General features: G+C 32.8%; 4 protein-coding genes across 6 annotated transcripts; 3 read left to right on the top strand and 1 right to left on the bottom strand.

The window, feature by feature from the left end:
• The first annotated feature begins 471 nt into the window (after positions 1-471).
• Positions 472-4,515, top strand: LOC106775791 (TSL-kinase interacting protein 1). 3 transcript variants are annotated; one of them, XM_022786195.1, is made up of 8 exons: positions 472-589; positions 1,405-1,619; positions 1,801-2,012; positions 2,118-2,356; positions 2,450-2,624; positions 3,115-3,507; positions 4,022-4,141; positions 4,230-4,515. In XM_022786195.1, exons 2-8 carry the CDS (start codon positions 1,490-1,492, stop codon positions 4,317-4,319), a joined length of 1,359 nt encoding a protein of 452 aa, XP_022641916.1. In that variant the 5' UTR covers positions 472-589; positions 1,405-1,489; the 3' UTR covers positions 4,320-4,515. The 3 variants fall into 3 exon arrangements, with proteins under 3 accessions (XP_022641916.1, XP_014518507.1, XP_014518586.1); XM_014663021.2 differs by having other exon boundaries at positions 482-638; XM_014663100.2 differs by having other exon boundaries at positions 482-638; positions 2,450-2,585.
• Positions 4,516-6,149: 1,634 nt separating this feature from the next.
• Positions 6,150-7,248, top strand: LOC111242528. The gene is made up of 2 exons (XM_022786205.1): positions 6,150-6,518; positions 7,144-7,248. Exons 1-2 carry the CDS (start codon positions 6,168-6,170, stop codon positions 7,240-7,242), a joined length of 450 nt encoding a protein of 149 aa, XP_022641926.1. The 5' UTR covers positions 6,150-6,167; the 3' UTR covers positions 7,243-7,248.
• Positions 7,249-8,959: 1,711 nt separating this feature from the next.
• LOC106759135 (probable serine/threonine-protein kinase At1g54610) lies at positions 8,960-12,264 on the top strand. Its single transcript, XM_022786207.1, has 4 exons — positions 8,960-9,257; positions 9,336-9,653; positions 10,180-10,401; positions 10,531-12,264. Exons 1-4 carry the CDS (start codon positions 9,087-9,089, stop codon positions 10,672-10,674), a joined length of 855 nt encoding a protein of 284 aa, XP_022641928.1. The 5' UTR covers positions 8,960-9,086; the 3' UTR covers positions 10,675-12,264.
• LOC106773647 (crossover junction endonuclease EME1B) lies at positions 10,087-19,993 on the bottom strand. Its single transcript, XM_014660379.2, has 13 exons — positions 19,644-19,993; positions 18,757-19,236; positions 18,595-18,674; positions 18,223-18,369; positions 17,990-18,143; positions 17,707-17,816; positions 15,866-16,041; positions 15,157-15,220; positions 14,932-15,050; positions 14,203-14,292; positions 12,648-12,762; positions 12,272-12,461; positions 10,087-10,384 (listed from the first exon to the last, which is right to left on the bottom strand). The coding sequence occupies exons 1-12, from the start codon at positions 19,900-19,902 to the stop codon at positions 12,285-12,287; spliced, it is 1,971 nt and encodes a 656-aa protein (XP_014515865.1). The 5' UTR covers positions 19,903-19,993; the 3' UTR covers positions 10,087-10,384; positions 12,272-12,284.
• Positions 19,994-20,673: the final 680 nt, after the last annotated feature.

Here is a 20,673-nt window from a genome sequence, read left to right on the forward strand (position 1 = left end):
TATATATATATATATATATATATGTATGTATGTATATATATATATATCTACTTAATTTAAATTATTTTTTTGGAGAAAATTTTTTGTATCATAATGATTTTTTGTATAAATATTTTTAAGAAAATAAGTGTTTCTTAAAAGTCAAAATAAATTAGTATATATTAACTAATATGTAGAAATTCTTTTATATAATTTATAATTAATACATAAACTAATTTTGACTTTTTAAAATAAATATAAACCATTTTTACATAATAATAATTTTGAAATGATAAAAAGTGATTTTGGATTCTATATTTTAGAGTTGTTTCTATCACTCTTGGAAATAGCAGAAAAAGAAAAAATTGAAATTTTGGGAGGTACAAAACACAATTTATGGGGTGCAGCAAAGACTTACTTAATTTGTTTGAGGCCCATACTTTTAGGCCTAGAAGAGAAAACGTAAACGAAAAGTAACTATAGATAAATCCAAAAAAAAAAAAAATACATCTCCATGTTCATTCTCTTTTTGGTTCCCTCCCTTTACAATGTTTTAACATTGATTCATTCCCGCGCACACGGTTTCAGTTCTTGTTCCTTCCTTTTTCCTGTAATTCTCTTCAGTTATTCTAGGCTCCTTTGTTTGCTTCTTCTCGAAGGTTTTAAGCCCAAACCTTTCTTAGACTATTGAATTTAATTTCGCTGCATCAAATCTATCATTTCATCTGTTAATAGTGTTTTCTGTGTTCATTGCTGCATCTCTGCATGTATTGCTCTCCTTAACCTTTTTTCTTCCACTCAATTACTTTCTTTGGTGACGGTTGCTTTCTCTGATCTGACAACCTTTTAATATGGTTTTCTTCCATGTCATGCTGGAATGCTTGTTATTTTTGTAATTTGTATTGCGTTGTAATTGAATTAGGGTTTGTTGATAGTGTGAAGTTGCGATGATAGTGTGAGGGTTCTTATGGTTTTCTTTGTGATCCAAGGCTTAATTAGGACTGTGTGATTGACTCTTGGGTTTTGTTTGTCTTGAAATTTTGTCTTCCTTAAATTCTCTTGAGTGTGATATGTGCGATGATTGGTTAGTTGGTTATGATGAATTTCATTTGCAATTCCGATTTTAGTGTCAAAGGTGATACAGTGTCTGCATAGTTATTTATACATGTACCTTATATTTGATTCTAACTTGGAAAGGAAGAAATTTCTTTAGGATGTATGTGAACTTTGGGTACATGAGTGCAATCTGATAGCATGTCAGGATCAGTACCCTCTGAATTAAATTTATGTTATCTGTTTGGTTATGTGACGTCAGAATAGTGGGTACTGAAAGCAAGCCTGGATGATTTTTGTTTTATGAATTTTATGGTAATACTTGATTTTCACTATTCTTAACTCATTGAATCTCTTAAATTGTTGTTTCAGTGCCTTCTCTTTGTTTTTTGGCAATATTTGCTGTTTTGACAACGAGGATTGTTTTCATTACCATCGGTTTTGGGAAGGTTCAGCTATGATGAAAAAGGGTAGGTCACAAGAAGGAAAAGTTGCGAAGGCTTCTGCAAAGTCCAATCTAAAGACAGGATCCATTCGAGTGAGAAATTCTCCTAAGAGAACAAATAAGTTGGACCTCAAAGCAAGAGGTGATGCATTTTTGTTTTGGTTTCATATTTTCGTCCCTCTTGATGCACTGGGTTTGCTGTGCCCTAGAAGAAATGAACATTTTATTTTCTTGGACGTGGGGACACTATTTAATTTCATAGAAATGTTCAGTTGCCACTATCTTGCTCATTTTGTTTAACAGTTAAATATTTTACTGTTTAGGATGCAATGAAGAGTTGTTGAATGATAAAGAGAATCGACATTTTGTGTTTAAAGAACCTATGAGTACAGGCTCAGAACTTCTGAACAAAAATACCTTTATCAAAGAAAATAGAGGGACTATCGAACTTCATCCTGGAGAAATGCCCACTTCCTCAAAAATAAAGTTACAACTTTTTCCAATTAATGAAGGAACTCGCATAGGACTTGAAAAGGTCACCGGGTGATTTGTGTAGCATTTTGGTAGATTTGGATATATTTTATGTCTGTCCTAGTTTACATGGAGCAGGTCTTGATGCTTCGATTATTTTTCTTTTTAGGATGGGCATAATCCTTATTTGGAACTCACACTTCGAGGTCGAAAGAAAATATCTTCAATATTAAAACACCTTGGAAAGAAGTGGGGAAGTTCAAGTATAGCCGAAGGGGAGCTTATACTTTTCCCATATGATGTTATGGAAACTCTATCTGACTGCAGAAGATGGACCATTTATGACAGTGGTACAACTGCCTCTGCTGTTTATGCTGCTGTAGGAAGCCCTGCAATTTTTCGGTTGAAGTATTATTCTGATCATCTTCTATCTCATGTTTCCTATTTTTATGTGGGAATTAGGTTGTTTATAATTATTTTGTTACTTGTTCTCTCTTTAAGGTATGGCTGGTTCTATGCACATGAACCCAGATCTTCTGGTATACCTTCAACACCAACTCTCGATAAGCCTGTTGTAGCTGGAGGAACCTCTGCTAAGTTAGAAGAAACTTTATGTTGTGAACAGGACATGGTTGAGGTAAGCAAAGAATACAGAGAAACTGATGTGGGCATTGCGGTAAGTGAAACTGTGACTCAGAAAGTAGGAAATGCAGCTGTTGATCTTATGAAAAGCTGATAGTTCTATATTTTGCTGTGCATTATAATAACTTGCTGATAGTTATATACGTTGTAGACAATTTTATTGCAGGAGATATGGGTTTTCTGGTTGATCTGGTTTACAAATTTTAGTTATGTGTGATTCAAAGAGGATCAAAGTGGTTTTTATGATGGTTTGCTTTATTCAATCATAAGTACTGGAAAAGTTTTGGAACGTGGTATACAAATTTATAAAATCACTTGGTCACTTTTTGTACATATGCAATTCCTACTTTTGAAACTTTATAGGATGCTTTAGAAATCCATGGTCGGTTGGTCCTGAATTTAAAATTAACTTTGAAAGCCAATCATCTGACAGTTTTAATATGTTCTAATAAAAGCCTATTTTCTAATGCATATTTCATCATAAATATTTGTTTTCTAAAATATTAATGTTTGATCTAAACTAGGATAATGAACCAAGAGTAAGCAGTGGTCTTCAACAGTCATCATCTCCATGGCTTGATAGTCTAAGCAATATAAGCATTGGGGCCTTCCTGTCTGAAACATCATTGTTTGGTGGGCTTGATCCAAAATCATTTGCTGCCATACAGCCATGTGATGTAACTTCTGATTCATTGGATGCTTTTATTGCCGCCAAAATCAATAATCGTCCAGTTTCAAGACTATCTGCTGAAGACTTGCGCCCATCCATATTGGATGCTGAAGAAACATGTCATGCATTTCCTCTTCAGAAATTATCTTCCCCAACAGATGTGCTGACAAGTCGTAGAAAGGATTATTCAGTGGCATGCAGTCCAGATGTTTCTTCAAACTTGTTAAAGTTGTCTAATACCGAAAAGGTTAGTTATCCATCACTGAAATGTGAAATAGTTTCATGTAGCTCAGCTACCCCGTTTTTTTCATAAGATAACCCACAAAACAAGTTCTTTAATTTTTTAAATCTTATTTTGGGAGATAGGTCGCAAGATAGGTAACAGTTTTTTCTTTTTTTTCGAGCTTTTTACTTCGAAATAAAGGAATTTATAACATAGCCCCTGATTTTGATGAGTAACTTTGAATAAAAGATGCTTTTGAGGAGGCAATGTATACCATGATATATTTTATGGCAACTTCATAAATACGTAGTATTAGCAGGGCTTATATGAACATAATTTGCAGTTTCAAATGAACCTAAGGCTTCACAAAAACTTGTCTTGCTAATAAAGTAACTTCAAATGTTGCATTGGGTCTGGGATGGAAATTGAACTTCAAATTGACGTGGGAATAAGACTATGTTTCTATAGAAGACTATTTGGAGTCGTAAGGATGCTTCGTTGTCCATCATTACTCATTGTATCTCGTGGTTTTATTAAGGTCAATGATCAAGATGAACCTTCACCAAATCCTCCATCTGGGAAGACTCAGACAGACTTGTTGCTTTCTTCACGCCAATATGACGATGAAAGAAGTCTTGGGTTAACAGACATCAACTGGGTATTTAATTTCCTCATTGAAGCATTATAATGTTTATTATGTTTAATATCTTGATTTCTGATTTAAGTAATGTTCTATCTGAACACAGAATGAATCTATGGGACCGTTTGATCTTGGCATGCCGGCTCAAAAGCTTATAGGCGGAGACAGTGTCAGCATTGGCGGATTAGTTAAATAGCCAACTTAGGTGCAGAATTTGTTGACCAAATTATTCTTGTTTGAGGACACGTTCTCAGGAAAAAGAAGAAAAAGGAGATTTTCTGTACATAATAGAAACACTAGAAAAAGGAAAGAAAGATACTAGCCTGATAGAATACTGATACTTGTTGTCAGGTTTAAAAACCACAATCGTTGGAGGAACTAATGTTCAGCTCTTTTGCAGTGGCTTCGCCGCGGTCCTATAATTTTGAAATAGTTCATCAACGATTTGGTTCTGTATTTCAACTATCCTAAGTGCTGATGTGCTGAAATGTAACTAAAATAGTCATGCTCTACTTTTGAACCTTTCATATAACCCTTAATAAACTATACCTTATTCGGTGCCAAATTGAAAGAATCCAATTGCTATTCAAAAGTAGATTTGGTTGCTTGAGTTTGCAAATCCAAACAAGAATTTCAGGCCTGGTATTTTCGAGTAGCTTGCATTATGAGCTTCAGGTTTGTACATGGCTAACATAATATGTATGGTTTATTTTATTGTATTGTAGCTTTAATTTTTTTGTTTAATTTCTTTATTTTAAGTTTTGTTACGTGTTTCTTATCTCATTAGAAAAATAAACACTTTAACTTTTGACATTAATATATATATATATATATATGTATGTATTAATAAATAATACTCTTTACATTTTAAAAATATGTTAACATATCCTATTTTTTAATTTTTATTTTGTGGACGTCCCATCCATTACTTTTAACTGCTTTATCAAATAATATGAATAACAGTAAAAGAAATCAAATAAGTTGAGAGAGGATAATGATATTTAGATAATATTTTTTTGATAATATTTGAACATCATCTGTGTCATTTTTTATTGGTTTAAAATTACTTCATACTTATAAATACCATTATGAACCACAGAATGACACATGATGTTCAAATGTTTTCAAAAAAATATTGTTTAAGTATCATTATCCATTGAGAAAAGGTAGTTACGTTAGCATTCTCTTGGAATTTTTTGGAACTGCATTGCATTCATAGATAATACAGTTGTTCTTATTAAAATAACTGACAAAAGGTTCACAATTATAAAATGGTGAAGTAATTTTTAATAACAGCTAAAAGATCTGTGTTTTTTTGATAGGAGGAGCTTCAATGAAAAAACGGTAGTTACACATGCAATAAATGATGGATGGATAAAATTGAAAATAAAAATGTTAACCAGAAGACACATTACTTTATACATAAATAATTTATTGCGGTATTAATCCTTTTTTTCTTCTTATTTATAGCTTTTATTTTAAAAAATTTATTGCATATATTCCAGAAGAATGGCGATTTTTTAAAATAAAAAAATAGTGCGCATCATAAAGAAAAAAACGGAAAATAATGTAAAAATTGGTGTAGCTTTCGAGATGAAGTAGTCCGAACCAAATCATTGTTGACGGAGAAAACTATGTTCCCTCACCACCAACATAGTTACTTCCTATATTTCAATTCTCACTCTTGTGCCGGCCAAAAACTCTTTCCATCTAATTCTCTCAACCATTTTTTCCCTTTATTCATTTCCTCATTTTTTTAAAAGTTCGATTTCTTTGAGTTTAGTGCTTAGAGATTTCACACCAATAAAAAAAAACTAAACATTTTTTTAAAATTTAAAAGACTATTTTTTTTATTAAATCTTTTTTATTTAAATCTAAGGGATATCTACATAAAAGATTAATAATTTGGTTAGCATTTACTTTTATAATTTTGTTATTATTATAGTGTTTGGTTAAGTTTGTAGTTATATACTACTACATGGTATATTGTGATCTCTTGTTACGAGGGAAATAGAAATATCGCAGTTTGAATTCATCGTTCGATATGGGATGCGTTAACTCCAGATATTCTCCTGATGGGAACGCTGAGAGAAGGTTGAAAGGAAACAAAGAAGATGCAACGAAATCACTGATCCACAAGAAGAAGGAGCATTCATCAAACAGGTTGAAAGAAAAGATAGAAAGAGATAATAGTAATAGTGAGGCAAAGGGTGTTGCTAGAAACGATAACAAGAGTGATGAGAATGTAGCTCTGAGATCTGAGGAAAAGAAGAATATTGGTGCACACTCTGAGTTTGTGGAAGGTTGGCCAAAATGGCTAGTTGATAATATCCCACCAAACATGTTGGATAGCTTCGTTCCCAAGAGTGTTGATTCCTATGAGAAACTTGGAAAGGTAGATACCACTATACACTTCTAAATTATAATATCTCCTTTTTCATTTTAAGTATGGATTCTTTTGAAAAAGTTATCCATCATTTGCATTGTTACATTGATTACACTTTTATCATCTATATATAGGCATGAGTATATGATTTTTAAATAATTTATTATAGGATGGAAATAAGAAATTCTGCAACTATTTTATTAGAATAAACTTGATCATATTTGTCACTTTCTACACAAAAAAGGAAAATAAAAAGTAACATGTCTGCATTTCATTTTCTAAACACAAGTTGCATGTAAGTATCATTGACTAATTAGTTGATCATATTAACAAATTCATACTATAAGACACAGCTATGTTTTATTCTAGTATTTATTCAAAAATTTCTTTTAAGGCGTGTGATTTCTTTAAGTTTCCGTGTGTTTGTTTTAATAGAGTTCACATTTCAAAAGGACGTTTGAGTAAATTCGTGTGTGGTTGGATTGAAAGTCATCATTATGTAATGTGAAAATCTTCATTGTAGTAATTGGATTTTTCATGTTAATTTTAACTGTGATTATTGTGTTAGGATAAACTTAAAATTAGGAGTTATTCAACAACTTTTATGAGCACTAATATTTTAATGTTTTAAAAGAGTAAAAGTCAAGAGGTTAATGTGATATATCTGGGATATTCAACGACAATGAAGAATAGACGGTTGTCTAGGTTGCTACGACGAGAGAAACACAAGTAAAGGACCAAACAACCATGTACGTGTTGTACTAAGCAATGATAAGTCTTTTACAAAGAGAGCAAATGCTACATCTTCAAAAGAAGTGTGAAAGATATTGGAGAAGGTATATACAGGGGATGATCGAGTAAAACAAATCTGACTTCAAACTTAAAGGTGAGTTTAAGAGCTTGAGGATGAAGGAGATGGATGGCATAGCCAAGTACATAACTCGGTTGAGACTGTGGCAAATCAGCTTGGCCCATTGGTGTAAAATGGGTGTATAAGACAAAGACCAATGCCGAAGGAGAAGTTGAGTGATATAAAGCTCGGCTCGTAGTGAAGGGATATTATCAGAAGAAAGGAATTGACTATAACGAGGTATTCGTCCCAAGGACAAGGACGGAAACAATTCGACTCTGCTAATTTCCTTAGCAACCAACACAAATAGACAATCTTACATATGGATGTGAAGTTGGCATTTCTCAACGGAGTCCTAGAAGAGGAAGTATATATTGAACAAACACTTGGCTACATGCGAAGAGGAGAAGAAAAGAAAGTGTCGAGATTAAAGAAGGCTTTTTATGGCTTAAAGCAACCCCTCCAAGCATGGAATGAAAGAATTGATATTTATTTTAAGAATAGTGGGTATGAGCAATGTCCATATGAACATGCTCTATACAAAAAAAAAAAAGGATGAGATATGATGATTGTTGTTGTATATGTTAATGATCTAATCTTCATGGGAAACAAAGTCGAGTTGCTTGAAAAATTCAAAGAGTTGATGAAGAATGAGTTCGAGATGATCTGGGTCTTATGAAGTACTTTCTTAGTCTGGAGGATGTTCAAGGGAATGAAGGCATCTTCGTGTTCCAGGAAAGGTATGCTGAGGAGATTTTGAAGAAATTGAAAATGACAAAATGTAACCTAGTTTCCACCCCAATGGAACCTGGTACAAAATTGTCTAAGTATGGAGATCGAGACTGAGTTGTCCGAGAAAATATCAAAGTCTAATTGGAAGTTTAAGGTATTGGCAAATACAAGACCAAATTTGATGTTAAGTGTTGGGATAACAAGTTAGTATTTGGAAGAGGCGAGGTACTCTCACTGGAATGCTTTGAAACGAATACTAGGGTTTGTAAGGGCAACAATGTCACTTAGCTTGTTATATACCAAGTCAAATGATTGTTGACTTATTAGCTACCCTGACAGTGACTGGTGTAGAGATGTTGATGATTGAAGAGCATGGTGGGATACATTCAGAAATCTTTCAAGCATGCTGGAGGTGAAGCAAGAGAAAGGAACTGTGATTTGAGTTGATAATATGTCGACCATTGAATTGACAAAAAACTCAATCAATCAAGAAAGCAGCAAACAAATTGATATTCGGTTTCACTTCATCAGAGAACAAGTAAATCCACGATAGAATTCTTCCGAGGAAAAACATTGTTTCTTCATATTCATTGCATGGAAATCTAATGAATGATGTTGTGTTGTATGCAATAGTTTGTGATTGCGACCGTTCAAGGATTTGAGAGACTAAAGCAAATTTAAGAATAAAGTTTTTTTTTTCTTGGAGGCCAAAGCAATTAAAATTAAAAAAATAAAATTGAGTGCTTTTTGTTCTGGAGACCTAAAACAACTAGTATTAAAAAATATTGAGGTCTAAAACAAAGACTTTAACGTGTTTGGCCTTGAGTCAGCTCCCTTTGAGACGAGTTGTAGTTGTTTGAAGTTGTGATTTGCGGTTGCAGTTGGGGCATGGAACATATAGCAATGTATACAAAGCCAGAGATAAGGAGAGTGGAAAGATTGTTGCTTTGAAGAAGGTAAGGTTTGACACATCAGACCCAGAAAGCATAAAGTTTATGGCAAGAGAGATAATGATTCTGCAGAAGCTGGATCATCCCAATGTCATCAAACTCAAAGGACTTGCAACATCAAGGATGCAGTATAGTCTTTATCTTGTTTTTCGTTACATGCACTCTGATCTTACAAGAATCATCTCTCGTCCTACGGATAAACTCACTGAACCACAGGTTCCATTTCCATCCAAACTTTAACTTTGATGCATCATGGTATTGTAATTTATGTTGTTGGTATTGTGATTTATGCAGATCAAGTGTTATATGCAGCAACTGCTTCTGGGGCTACAGCACTGTCATGAGAGAGGAGTTATGCATAGAGACATTAAACCTTCCAACTTGTTAGTAGATAAAAAAGGGGTGCTAAAAATTGCAGATTTTGGGCTAGCAAATTCTTTTGCTATAAAACCTGAAGGGCCTTTCACTAATCGAGTGGTGACACTTTGGTATAGAGCTCCTGAACTCCTTTTGGGTTCGACAGATTATGGATATGAAATTGATCTCTGGAGTGCAGGATGCTTGTTGGCTGAGATGTTCCTTGGAAGGCCACTTATGCCTGGGAGAACAGAGGTAAGACTTCACTTGCATTGTAAGAAAAAGGTGACATTTTTTAGCTCGTATTTTCAAGAAATCATAAATCACAATGTTGGATGCAGATTGGATGGTTCAAATATCATTTGCGTATTCTAAGTCTGATTTATGGAATATGAATTGTTTGAATGCATGAATGCATTAGGTAGATACTCAATTAACTAAAGCAACTAATAATATTGGAGATCTCACATCAACTATAAATAATTGTAAATCTCACCTTAATGGTCTGGTTTTATAAGATTAGATTAAACTTAAACTCATTATCTTAATATAGTATTAGAACTATAAGAGTCTATCTTGTTTGAGATTTGGACATATTGTATCACTTTCTATAAGACCTTCACATATGATGTTCTCGGTGTAAGAGAGTATGTTGCAAATTTCACATCAAATATAACTAAGACAAATCTCATTATAATACCTAATTATATTTTATTGTAATAAATAACAAATTTTGTATGGAGTGTGGTATTGTATTAAACACTTTTGTTTGTGCATGTAGGTTGAACAACTTCACATGATCTTCAAACTTTGTGGTACACCTTCTGCGGATTATTGGATGAGAAGGAAGCTAACGACGAGCTTATTTCCACCACTACATTACAAAGCTAATTATGATGAAAACTTTAAGGATTTTCCTTCCTCTGCTTCTGCTCTCTTGACTACACTTCTTCATCTAGACTCTCATGCACGTGCCACAGCTGCTTCTGCTCTTCAAAGCCAAGTCAGTTAGTTTTCTCTACCTTGCTTCTTGCATGTGCAGTTTGATCAATTTCATTTCATCTATCTTTTTATACTGAATGACTTATACAATAACTCTTGAAATATAATAAGTGATTATCATTGTATACAGTTTTTCAAGTCAAGTCCATTAGCATGCGACCTTTCAGCTTTGACTGTAATATACAAAGACGAGGATGAATACTCCCAAACAAAAAGAAGAAAAAGGTACAATTTATATATATATATATATATATATATATATATATATATATGAAATTAAGATGTTATCAGAATTTATGAGATTGTTGGCCTTATCTTATCATTTATTATTCATTATCAATAGTGTTAGATAACAAGTGTAGAACTAATTATGTGCTCTTGAAATTGATAACTTGTTTATTCATGACAAATTAAGGCGAAAGGGTCTGAAAAACAAAGGGCATGTAGTTCAAACATGTGCATGCAATATGAACCAATCACATAAAAACAATACTTGTGAACAAAGCACGAGAGACTCAGAATCATTCAAAGAGGTAAACTTCACAACAGATCCCACTAAACACTTTGATCATGCTGCTAATATTTGTTTCATATACTTTTTTTAACATTCTCTAACAAAATCATGCTTTAATTTGATTATTTAAGGGACTATTTTGTTATGTATAATGAAGATAGTAAGTCTGAACTTACAACTTCAAATTATATCTGTCTTCTTGTATATGAAATTTTTACAAACAGATATCAGTTACTTTTTTATAGGTTTGTATATATTCTTTGTTGATCAGTTTTATTTAGTTCCCAATCTTAGATTTCTTTCCTTCTTTTGCTTAATAATACTTAATCTAAATATGCTGCAGATGATTAGTGATGTATAGTGATAAATGTGCATACATAGTTTGAAGAGTAAAAAAAAATCAGTGTTTTAGATATTGAGAAACTATTTCTTTCTCAAATCCCAAAGATAGTGATAGTTGTACTATCCATTATAACTTTTATGTGGTTTTGGTTGTGACAACAGAAGAGTGTGGCACAAGACATGAAAGGTGAAGAAATTGGAAAAAGTGAAAGCAACACATGGTCAGTTTTTATGAAGGAGAGGAGTATGAGCATGAATGCATCTTTATCCCCAGTTTTTCTATCCAGTGTGAGAAAATCCCCTAAAACAGAGGGCCATCCGAATGCTCTTAAGAACATAAGAAACTATACACTCTTACAAGCCTCAATAATTGATATGATCCATCGCAATGAAGGCAATGAAATTGGTCCGTTGCGTAAGTCCATGTCTGCGTTGGATTTTCGCCTCCCTCCAGACAAGCTATCAAGCCTCTACTCCCAGTTCAGAAATTAAGCCCTCACATGTAATTTTCTAATTTATGTTCTAATTCTTGTCCACTTAAGTCTGAATGTTTTCTTGTGTATTTATAATTATTTATATCATTTTTCCCATGATGAAGATAAGCATACGAATCTTTATCTTTTTTTCTTTATCTCTCTGTCATCATCTATCTTAAATTTCTCTCTCTTCCTACTTTATACTGTTTTTGTAAAAAAAAATTATGTAAATTATGTTTAACATATATACAATCACTACATAAAAAGGTACCTTTTTTAAGAAGAAAAATACAGTAATAATAAATATAAAGACGCTCATTAAATGTTCATTTTTTATGACTAACTTCATTTTATCACCCGATAATGATCAGCACCATAACTTCATTAGTGATGAGAAAATGTCACATAATTTATCACAAATGTAAAGTATTAATAATATATTTAAGTTTCTTATACATGTAAAAATCATTTAAACATCTAAAAGATTGACACGTTTCATATTCACATTAGACAGGCTTTCTTAGAGAGAGTTAACATACAAGGGAAAGCTCTTCATGACCGACGTTCAAAGAAATCGGCACCATTCTCGACATCATCGGTTCTAATGGATCCACTTTGCGCCATTAGAATTCTATATACCCTCTTTGAACAAACCTCACCTAGCCTTCGGTCACCACCAACCAAACCTTCTGTCATCAACTCTTTAAGTAAAAACTCCTTCTCATGTTCCTGTGGCAATAAAAGTAGAATCTTATTTTTCCTTCTCATAACTTGTCATCCTTTCTTTTATCAGCAATTATTTGTAAATAAAGCAACTAAAAGATGTCAAACATATGACATTTCTCAGTGGCCAAAATTACTGCAATCAAATCAAGAAGGTCAAAAGAAAACAAAGTAAATCTTAATAACGCATACCGATTTACTAGGATCCATATAAACACTTAAGAGGGACTTCATGGTTGGGTATTTCTTCCAGATAGCAATAGCAAATCGAGGCTGAACCTTGGGGATAGAAACCAAACCTTTTAACCTGATCATGGAAGTCAAAGTGAGGAATGCAAGGATTGGACAGCAAGAGCTGAGTGAGATATTTATTGCCCAAGCCCCATTTACTCAACAATCAAAGAGACTGACTTATAAATATCAATACTACATAAATGTTTTAGAGCATTGTTGACTGCGTACACTGAACAATAAAAAACCAAATATTTTAGCTCAACCGGATAATATACCAAAACATTTCTTCTACAAAAGATTCAGTATCAAATAAGTGAGTGGAAGAAATGACAAATATATCACATAAAAAATAACACAGGCCACCAAGCAGTAATTTCCTTTGGTTTTCGTCTTCTTTTTCTATTTTGTAGATTTGGAAACAACATTTTGATAGAAAAGAGAAACGGGTCGCAAAAGTGAGGAACATTTATACTTGATCTTGAATGAATGAAAAAGAAGCTGCAGAATCTCACTATCTAAGCAGGGTCTTCAGCTTATATTTAATTTAAGTAATAAACCGCATACAATGCACAGGCTCCCACCAAACCGATCCGGTGAGGCCATGAGTGTAGATATACGCAACTTTACCTCCAATAACCTAACTATCGCACCAACGCTCATCCGCAAAGTAATAAAAGAACTCTCTCTCCCCAAATTAAAATTAAATAACAAGCTAATTCATATTCTCCTCTAACCAAAAACACCAAGTCACTAAACATATTAATACGTTAAAAGACCGCCTTTTTCTAACTACCTCATTAACCCTTAAAACCAATTTCATCAAACACTCAGCACATCTGAATATACCTTGTTAAATATATTTTAAGTAACGAAAGATGCCAAGTGTTCCCTATGAAAAATTGTGAACAAGAAACATAATTAAAGAATTCCTTCAATTTGCCCTTCACCATTATCTGCACGGTTATTTAGCTAAACAGTTACTTGCCTTTAATGTGACGGCATAGAGTCTAATTGTGAAGTTTGTTATGAAGTCATTTCAATTCAAACAATAGACGCCGTAGCACAAACTACAGCGCTTAAATTATTACCAACTTGGAAGTCATATCACTTATTACCAATTTCAATCTGTGTCGATATTGTAAATAAATAAAAAAAGAAAACTTAGAAAGAAAGAACAGTGACCATTAATTTGGATATCTAGACAATCTAACCCTTTAACAAACAAGTCGACAAGATATAACAGATATCAAGTACATGAGTAGATAAAAACAAAATCAATCAACGAAAACAAGGAAAGAACTACTGGTAATGAGTATTGAGTAATAGAAATAATCAGGTATTGGTTTCGAAGAATATATGCAATAGAATAAGATTATAAATCCTTTGAATGATTCAGCCAAATAAATTCTCCTAATTTCTAAAAAAAATTTATTAAATTAAATTCACAAGTTCTGTTTTAAGTAATTAAATGCTAATTTTTTCTATGCAATATAACAACGTCAAAATCACTCACCACAAAGATTTCTTTATTAAATTCCGGTCAACACAGTCCTTTGGAATAAGGGCTCCATTTGCATATACAGATAACCGGGTTAACTTCTTTCTGCAGTTTAAACAGACAACAAATGCTGTAAGAGGAAAAACAGATAAATCATACTAGTAAGGAACATATATTCAGTCTTAAAGAAAACGCAGGCAGGTATTATGTCTTCAAGACACCACCAGTTCTTGTACATTTAAGTTGATCTTGAAAACTGGAAAAGTAAATGCTTTGATGCAAATTTAAAGATAACAGTAAATTTTTGATTAAATATATGTTTTAGTCCTCATATTTGTTTCCCATTCTCAATTAGGTCCTCATGTTTTTTTTTGTCCCAATTGCATCCTAATATTTGTAAATTTGAGGCAATTAAGCCCTCTCAATTGGCCTACGACGTTAGTGGCCAGATAACGGAGAGGGCTTAATTGCCTCAAATTTACAAATATTAGGATGCAATTGGGACAAAAAAAAACATGAAGACCTAATTGAGAATGGAGAACAAATATGAGGACTAAAACATATATTTAACCTAAATTTTTTAATAAGATAGAAACAGCAAATAATCAGTAGACATATCAAATTTTATCTTTCAATGAATTATGCATAACTGGTTTTACATGTAGAAGTAGTGCATATAAAACTGTTCTCCTTCCAAGATTGATAAGACACCAATTCGATATAAAAAATACTGGCCTCAAGTACCTGAACTGACACGATGCCAAACTGCATGTCAAACCAACAACATGTTCAGCCAGTTCAGCCTCATCTACACACAGCCTGGAATGTACTTTGTTGAAATTAGTCGTTAGTTTTGCCAGAACCTACAAGACAATTTAAAATAAAATGATAGACATGGTTTAAGAAGGTAAAAAATTTAAACATGAATTATTCCATGTAATTTGATGATGAAAGGGCCAGTTATTCAACCTCCTCAATAGGTGGACGTCTCCAACAACTATTGTTTTCTGGGTTCTTATATTTTTCCTGTTCCCTGGCCAATCATAAAAAACAAAGTTTCAACAAAATATGATGAAATAAAGAATGTTATACTGCAAGCAACTCAAGTCCATCTTGTAATTAAAATAAACGTTGAGAATAGAAAATGAGGTACACGTTCAAGCTTCTCAGTTCTCATGCAGGAAGGCCGGTAAAACAAGCTTCAAATTCCAACTACACAATTTTATGGATAAAATTTAAATAGAAAAGTAATGGTTTACACGAACGTTATTTACAAGTTAAAAAAGTTTACAAGGGTGTAAGTGAATACAGATGGCTGCCTGACCATTTTCTTAATTAGGGCCATATCAAATGGGTGAAGACTGGTGATCAGAATTTAAGAGATTTATGAGTATTAAATGACTATGAATTAGGCAAAATTAAAGTTAATCTAAATGCATGTATACTGTAAAAAAGGAATTGAGTACTTATAACCTTTTTATTAACCTTTTTATTACATTATATTCTCTTAATTAGTTTCAGGAGTTTGATTAAAACCAATTAAGTTGTCAGGTCCTGGAGATGAATTAGCATATATAATATGCACACACTATATCAACACAACACACTGAGCAAAACATAAATGTGACCTATTGATGGAAGAATTGAAGTATTAAGAAAATTGTAATATATCACTCACCTTTTATTAATGTAAGCCAATAACCTATTGGTAAGGTAACAAACTGTATAAGACGGATAAAGACTTCGAATGCTAGATAGTTGATCAAAAAGAGAATCATTCATGACGAGATTACAAAATTTGTCAGCCTCATAAATGAGCAGGACATATGGAATCTCAATTCTTTCAGTAGAAAGCTGCACATGATAAATGAAATTGATATCAGTAGAAAAGAAGAATCCTTGCAAATATATTCATCAAATTTGGATTTTGGAATATAAAGAAAAAAGTTTTAATCAGATAATAAATGTAAGTTCTCACTACCCAGGATTAAAAGTTTATCTATTGAATACTGCAAGGACGTTCACCAACAAGGCAGGGTTGGTTAGATGTGGACTTGCCACAACCTTCCTCACATTAAAAAGGTAGCATATTAAAAAAAAGTCTTTACTTATTATGAGTAATTGAAGTTAAAATAAATTAAGGTAAAAGAGAAACCAACATGGTGCTCATGCCTAGTTTTTGGGCCAGTGTGATTTACTGACTTATGGTTATGTCATGGGAACTTTCAGTTCTTAGGTTGGTTGATAATTAGAAAAGTACCTGCAATGGGCTACATTATGAAGTTGTAGACAAGACAAAAGAAGCCATAATTCATTGATGATAGGAGTTTCAACTTCATCACCCAATTGCATACAACTGGTCATTATCTCCATCTCCAGTACACTTAGGGCAGTCCTAGACTTAATGATTGAGAAATGGAGGGCTACATAAGTGTATCGAGAGGCTATCTGCAAACAAGGATGAGGAACACGGTGCAACAAGGAGGGCTACATAAGTGTATCAAAGCTGAATGGTGAAATAACTACGGATCACAGTCCATATTTACAAAAATAGCCATTAAAGAGTTGAATTCAACTTGTTCATCTTATTGTGAGAGGAATTGAAATATCTTTGGCTATGTAAGTAACTGTCAATTATCAAATTACTTCATTTTACAGAATTTCATGTAAGAATGTCATACTAACAATCTTTTTTACAAAATATATTTATTCTAAAGAGAGATGCAGACATGAGCATCAAAAGTTGCAAGGTTTGGTTCATATAAAATACACCCAAGCAATTAAAGAAAGCATTGATAACCATGATCTGACAGATGCCATGGTCTAATGATATTGATGAAAAAAATAAAAGGCTATCAGGAGAAATGACTAATGAAGATGAGGAAACTGTCCAAGAAGACAAATTGATGTTCAAAGATTTGACTTGGGGTGCTCCTCCCAAGAAGAAGAAGACGAAAATGAAAGTAAAAAGGAAGAGGAAGAGATTTACAAGATAGGTTAAATTGATGTAGATAAGGAAGAAATGGCCAAAATTCAGCTAAAGAAGGTGATTTTTTAAGCTTAAGAGGCCTAAACTTGTTTGATTTAATTTTACTCATTGTAATCGTCAAATAAGTAAAAAGCCTTAAGTTTTAATCAAAATATGTTTTATATTTAAGTGTTGATTCTTTTTTCTAAAGCATATATGTGTGTGTTTGTATGTGTGTGTATGTGTGTGTATATATATTGAGTAATATAAACCTACTTAGGGTAAAAAAAGTGATCATTTCACTATCACTACAGTGTTTTGGGGGCACCTGCTCCACGGCATTATCCACTGTTAACTACTATCATACTGATAAGAAAAAACTATTAACTACTATCTATGATAACATGTATCTAGAACTTCAACCAAAAAAAAAAAAACAGTGAAATGAAAAGTTTATACAGCAAGCAACTGACATGGATATAGAATAGATAAACAAAATTATACAGATTATGGGTAGAGAAATGCTTGATCCTACTGAGGGCATTTCTTACCTGTGAAATTTGTTCAGGAACTTTCATAGACCACAAAATGGACCCTGAGATTGGATTTGATGTAATATGGTATGTAAGCCCTTTTTCAGCAAACCTAGTAAGCAGATGTCCTGAAGCAAGGGAATAGTAATTTTGTATGAAGAAAGTCATAACTAAGAAATTACCTTAAGTTTTGTTATGTAGTTATGAATTTAGATACGGAAGAGAACATTAGTTTTAAGAGAAAAAGGAACTACGTAGAAATGTTATCATGTACTTTTGTATTCAGATATTAATAACCTACCTCCAATCGAACCTGCTTCAACTACCTTTGCATCAATTTCTGCCACAATGGATTTTATTGCAAACTTCCCCTTTTCCCATTTTTGCTTTTCTTTTTCAATTTTTTTCAGTTCTGCAGCTTCAGCCTTTAGAGCAGCTTTTTTTAACTTCTCTTGCTGAAGAATAAATTTTCATGAGCTATCATATTCTGAACGATATAATAAAATGTAATCAGAGCTATAGACTGAAACACACTTCTTTCTGTAGTTTCTTTTCCTCCATCAGGCGACTTCTTTCTTCTTTTGTCATTTTTGTTTTCCCCACTGCCTTGGTTGTGTTCTTTGAAGGAACTTTGGATTTTTTCATATTTTTGGTGTTCTCCGTCTCCATGTCCATATTTTCCTGATTACAACAACCATAAAACTCATAAAATAGCATGACATTCTCTAAGATGCATGGAGCAAAACGCAAGCACAGGAAATCAACAGAATACACTTTTTGATTTGAAGCAAATACAAGTACAATAAACAAACTTCATACTATTGATGAAAGTAAAATAAAGATAAAGAATTAAATGCATGTGAAAAAGCACAACATATAAAATACTGATAAAATAACTAAACTAACCACTCGTAAAGAAGTTGGATTTGAAAGGTCGTTCCCAAGCATTTCAGTTTGAGTAGCATTTTCATGTGAAATGTGCCTCTCTGTAATTTACAATTACATAAACAAATAAACAAAGCATTCCAGGCAGTGAAGAACAAGTGTAACTGATCAATAAGCATATACCAGAAGAACTTCCAGACCCCATTGAATCTGAAGTCCATCTTGAATCCCTTGCTTCATTTTGATCTCGTTTGCCCACTCCAAAATTTTCTAACTCATTATCCGCTTCCAAACATATCCGAGGAGAACTTCCGGACCCCAACGAATTTGAAGTACATCTTGATTCTTTTGGTTCATTTTCATCCCATTCACCTGTTCTACAATTTTCTAACTCGTTATCCGATTCCAAACATACATGAGGACAACTCCCAGATCTCGCTGAATTTGATGTCCATCTTGAATCTCTTGGCTCATTCTCATCCCGTTTGTCCATTCCACAATTTCCCAACGTGTTGCCTGATTCCAAGAGTACACCGGGAGAACTTTCAGACCCCACTGAATTCGAAACCCCTCTAGAATCTCTCGGTTCAGTCTCATCCCGTTTGCCCATTCCACAATGTTCGGACTCATTATCTGACTCCAAACATATCATTTGACTAATCCCTGAACAACAAACAAACATAATCCAATCTGTTCAGCTCAAAATGTTCGTTCTCACAAAACAATGAAAACAAGCAATAAAAAAAAATTTAAAAAAAAAAACTGTGCAGAGAAAATACAACAATCATAAAGTACAGAAAGTTCAGCTCCACTAGAAATCCCAAAGATAAATTAGCACGTCCAAAACAAGTACCCTACCAATGCAAGTCTAAATTATGATTAAATAGCAAATTAATTAGCCTTACAAAAGGTAACTGCAGTGCTACATTTTACAACCACTGAAAACGAGTATTGCTCGAGTTCCAGACGAAAACAAATAAAGGAGAATGCATCTTGTAAAGTAAGAATGGGGCACAAAAAAGAGAGGGCGATAGAGCTAAAGTGGTAGCAGTGAGAGAAAGTGAATTGACCGGAGAATTTGTTAGGCGAAACCCTAGCGGTAGGATCGGAAGGCATGGTGCATTTGACGATTGCGACCTCGGAACCGAATAGCGCAGACATTGGAGTCTCGGAAACGATAGAAGGAGTGACGGATTTTTGAGGGGTTGGGTCATCTTCGATGACAAAAACGGTGCGGTTTGGGTCCGGTTCGGTTCGGCGTTTCTTTGAACGGAAGGGAAACGGCGTTGAGGGGTCTTCTTCTTCGTCAGAAAGGATTATAGGGTCCATTATTGGGTTCGGCTCTGCCACACTGTTTGGTTGTTTCCGTCTTCGAATAAGCGCGGCATCAGGGTCTCCACGGCGTGTTTGGTTACTACGAACATTTTTCAAAATGTTAATTTGATTTAATGTAAAAAAAATAATAATAATAATAATAACAAAAATAAGTCATTAATTCAATATATTTGGAAACTGTGAGAGAAGTTTTTCTAATTAAGTCAATACATTTTTCTACAGAAATTTTTAACTTTTTATATTTTAAAATTTTATTCTTAATTTATAGTAAATATATTAATTTAAATAAAATAAATTTGTTAAAAATATAAAGAAAATGAGTTTTCAGTTGTTAAAAGCTAGAAGATCTAAATATTTATTTACAAATGAGAATATTGAGTATCTATTACTTTAAACATACAAGGAGTGTGTATAGTTTAAAATTAAGATGTATTTTAATTTTATTATAATTTTATTTTAATAAAACTTTACCATTATGCAACTCATTTGTAATTCTATTAAGTAAAAAATTATTATAATATACATATACTTACGAAGCATTGTTTTATTTAGAATTATAGAAAAATGTTTTTTAACAATGTTATTCTATTCTTTAATGTAATAAAATATTTATAATAAATTAGGATATAAAATTGATAATTACTTCAACATACGTATATTTATCAAGTATTGTTTTATTTGGAGTTAATCATAAAGATATACATATATATTCATGTTTAACAATGCTATTCAAACTTTTAATATTATTTTTTTTGGAATAGATTA

The sequence above is a fragment of the Vigna radiata genome, chromosome 1 (assembly GCF_000741045.1).
Source record: "Vigna radiata var. radiata cultivar VC1973A chromosome 1, Vradiata_ver6, whole genome shotgun sequence".
In the NCBI taxonomy this organism is placed as follows: Eukaryota; Viridiplantae; Streptophyta; class Magnoliopsida; order Fabales; family Fabaceae; genus Vigna; species Vigna radiata.

Coding starts and splice junctions, on each gene's coding strand:
- LOC106775791 (XM_022786195.1), top strand. CDS start 1,490: ATGATGAAAAAGGGTAGGTCACAAGAAGGAAAAGTTGCGAAGGCTTCT. Junction 2,013..2,117: donor CTCGCATAGGACTTGAAAAG/GTCACCGGGTGA, acceptor TTTTCTTTTTAG/GATGGGCATAATCCTTATTT. Junction 2,625..3,114: donor AAACTGATGTGGGCATTGCG/GTAAGTGAAACT, acceptor GATCTAAACTAG/GATAATGAACCAAGAGTAAG.
- LOC111242528 (XM_022786205.1), top strand. CDS start 6,168: ATGGGATGCGTTAACTCCAGATATTCTCCTGATGGGAACGCTGAGAGA. Junction 6,519..7,143: donor CCTATGAGAAACTTGGAAAG/GTAGATACCACT, acceptor ATGTTTTAAAAG/AGTAAAAGTCAAGAGGTTAA.
- LOC106759135 (XM_022786207.1), top strand. CDS start 9,087: ATGGCAAGAGAGATAATGATTCTGCAGAAGCTGGATCATCCCAATGTC. Junction 9,258..9,335: donor ATAAACTCACTGAACCACAG/GTTCCATTTCCA, acceptor TGATTTATGCAG/ATCAAGTGTTATATGCAGCA. Junction 10,402..10,530: donor CTTCTGCTCTTCAAAGCCAA/GTCAGTTAGTTT, acceptor CATTGTATACAG/TTTTTCAAGTCAAGTCCATT.
- LOC106773647 (XM_014660379.2), bottom strand. CDS start 19,902: ATGGACCCTATAATCCTTTCTGACGAAGAAGAAGACCCCTCAACGCCG. Junction 18,675..18,756: donor GGGGTCTGGAAGTTCTTCTG/GTATATGCTTAT, acceptor TGTAAATTACAG/AGAGGCACATTTCACATGAA. Junction 18,144..18,222: donor AAAAGAAACTACAGAAAGAA/GTGTGTTTCAGT, acceptor TTTATTCTTCAG/CAAGAGAAGTTAAAAAAAGC.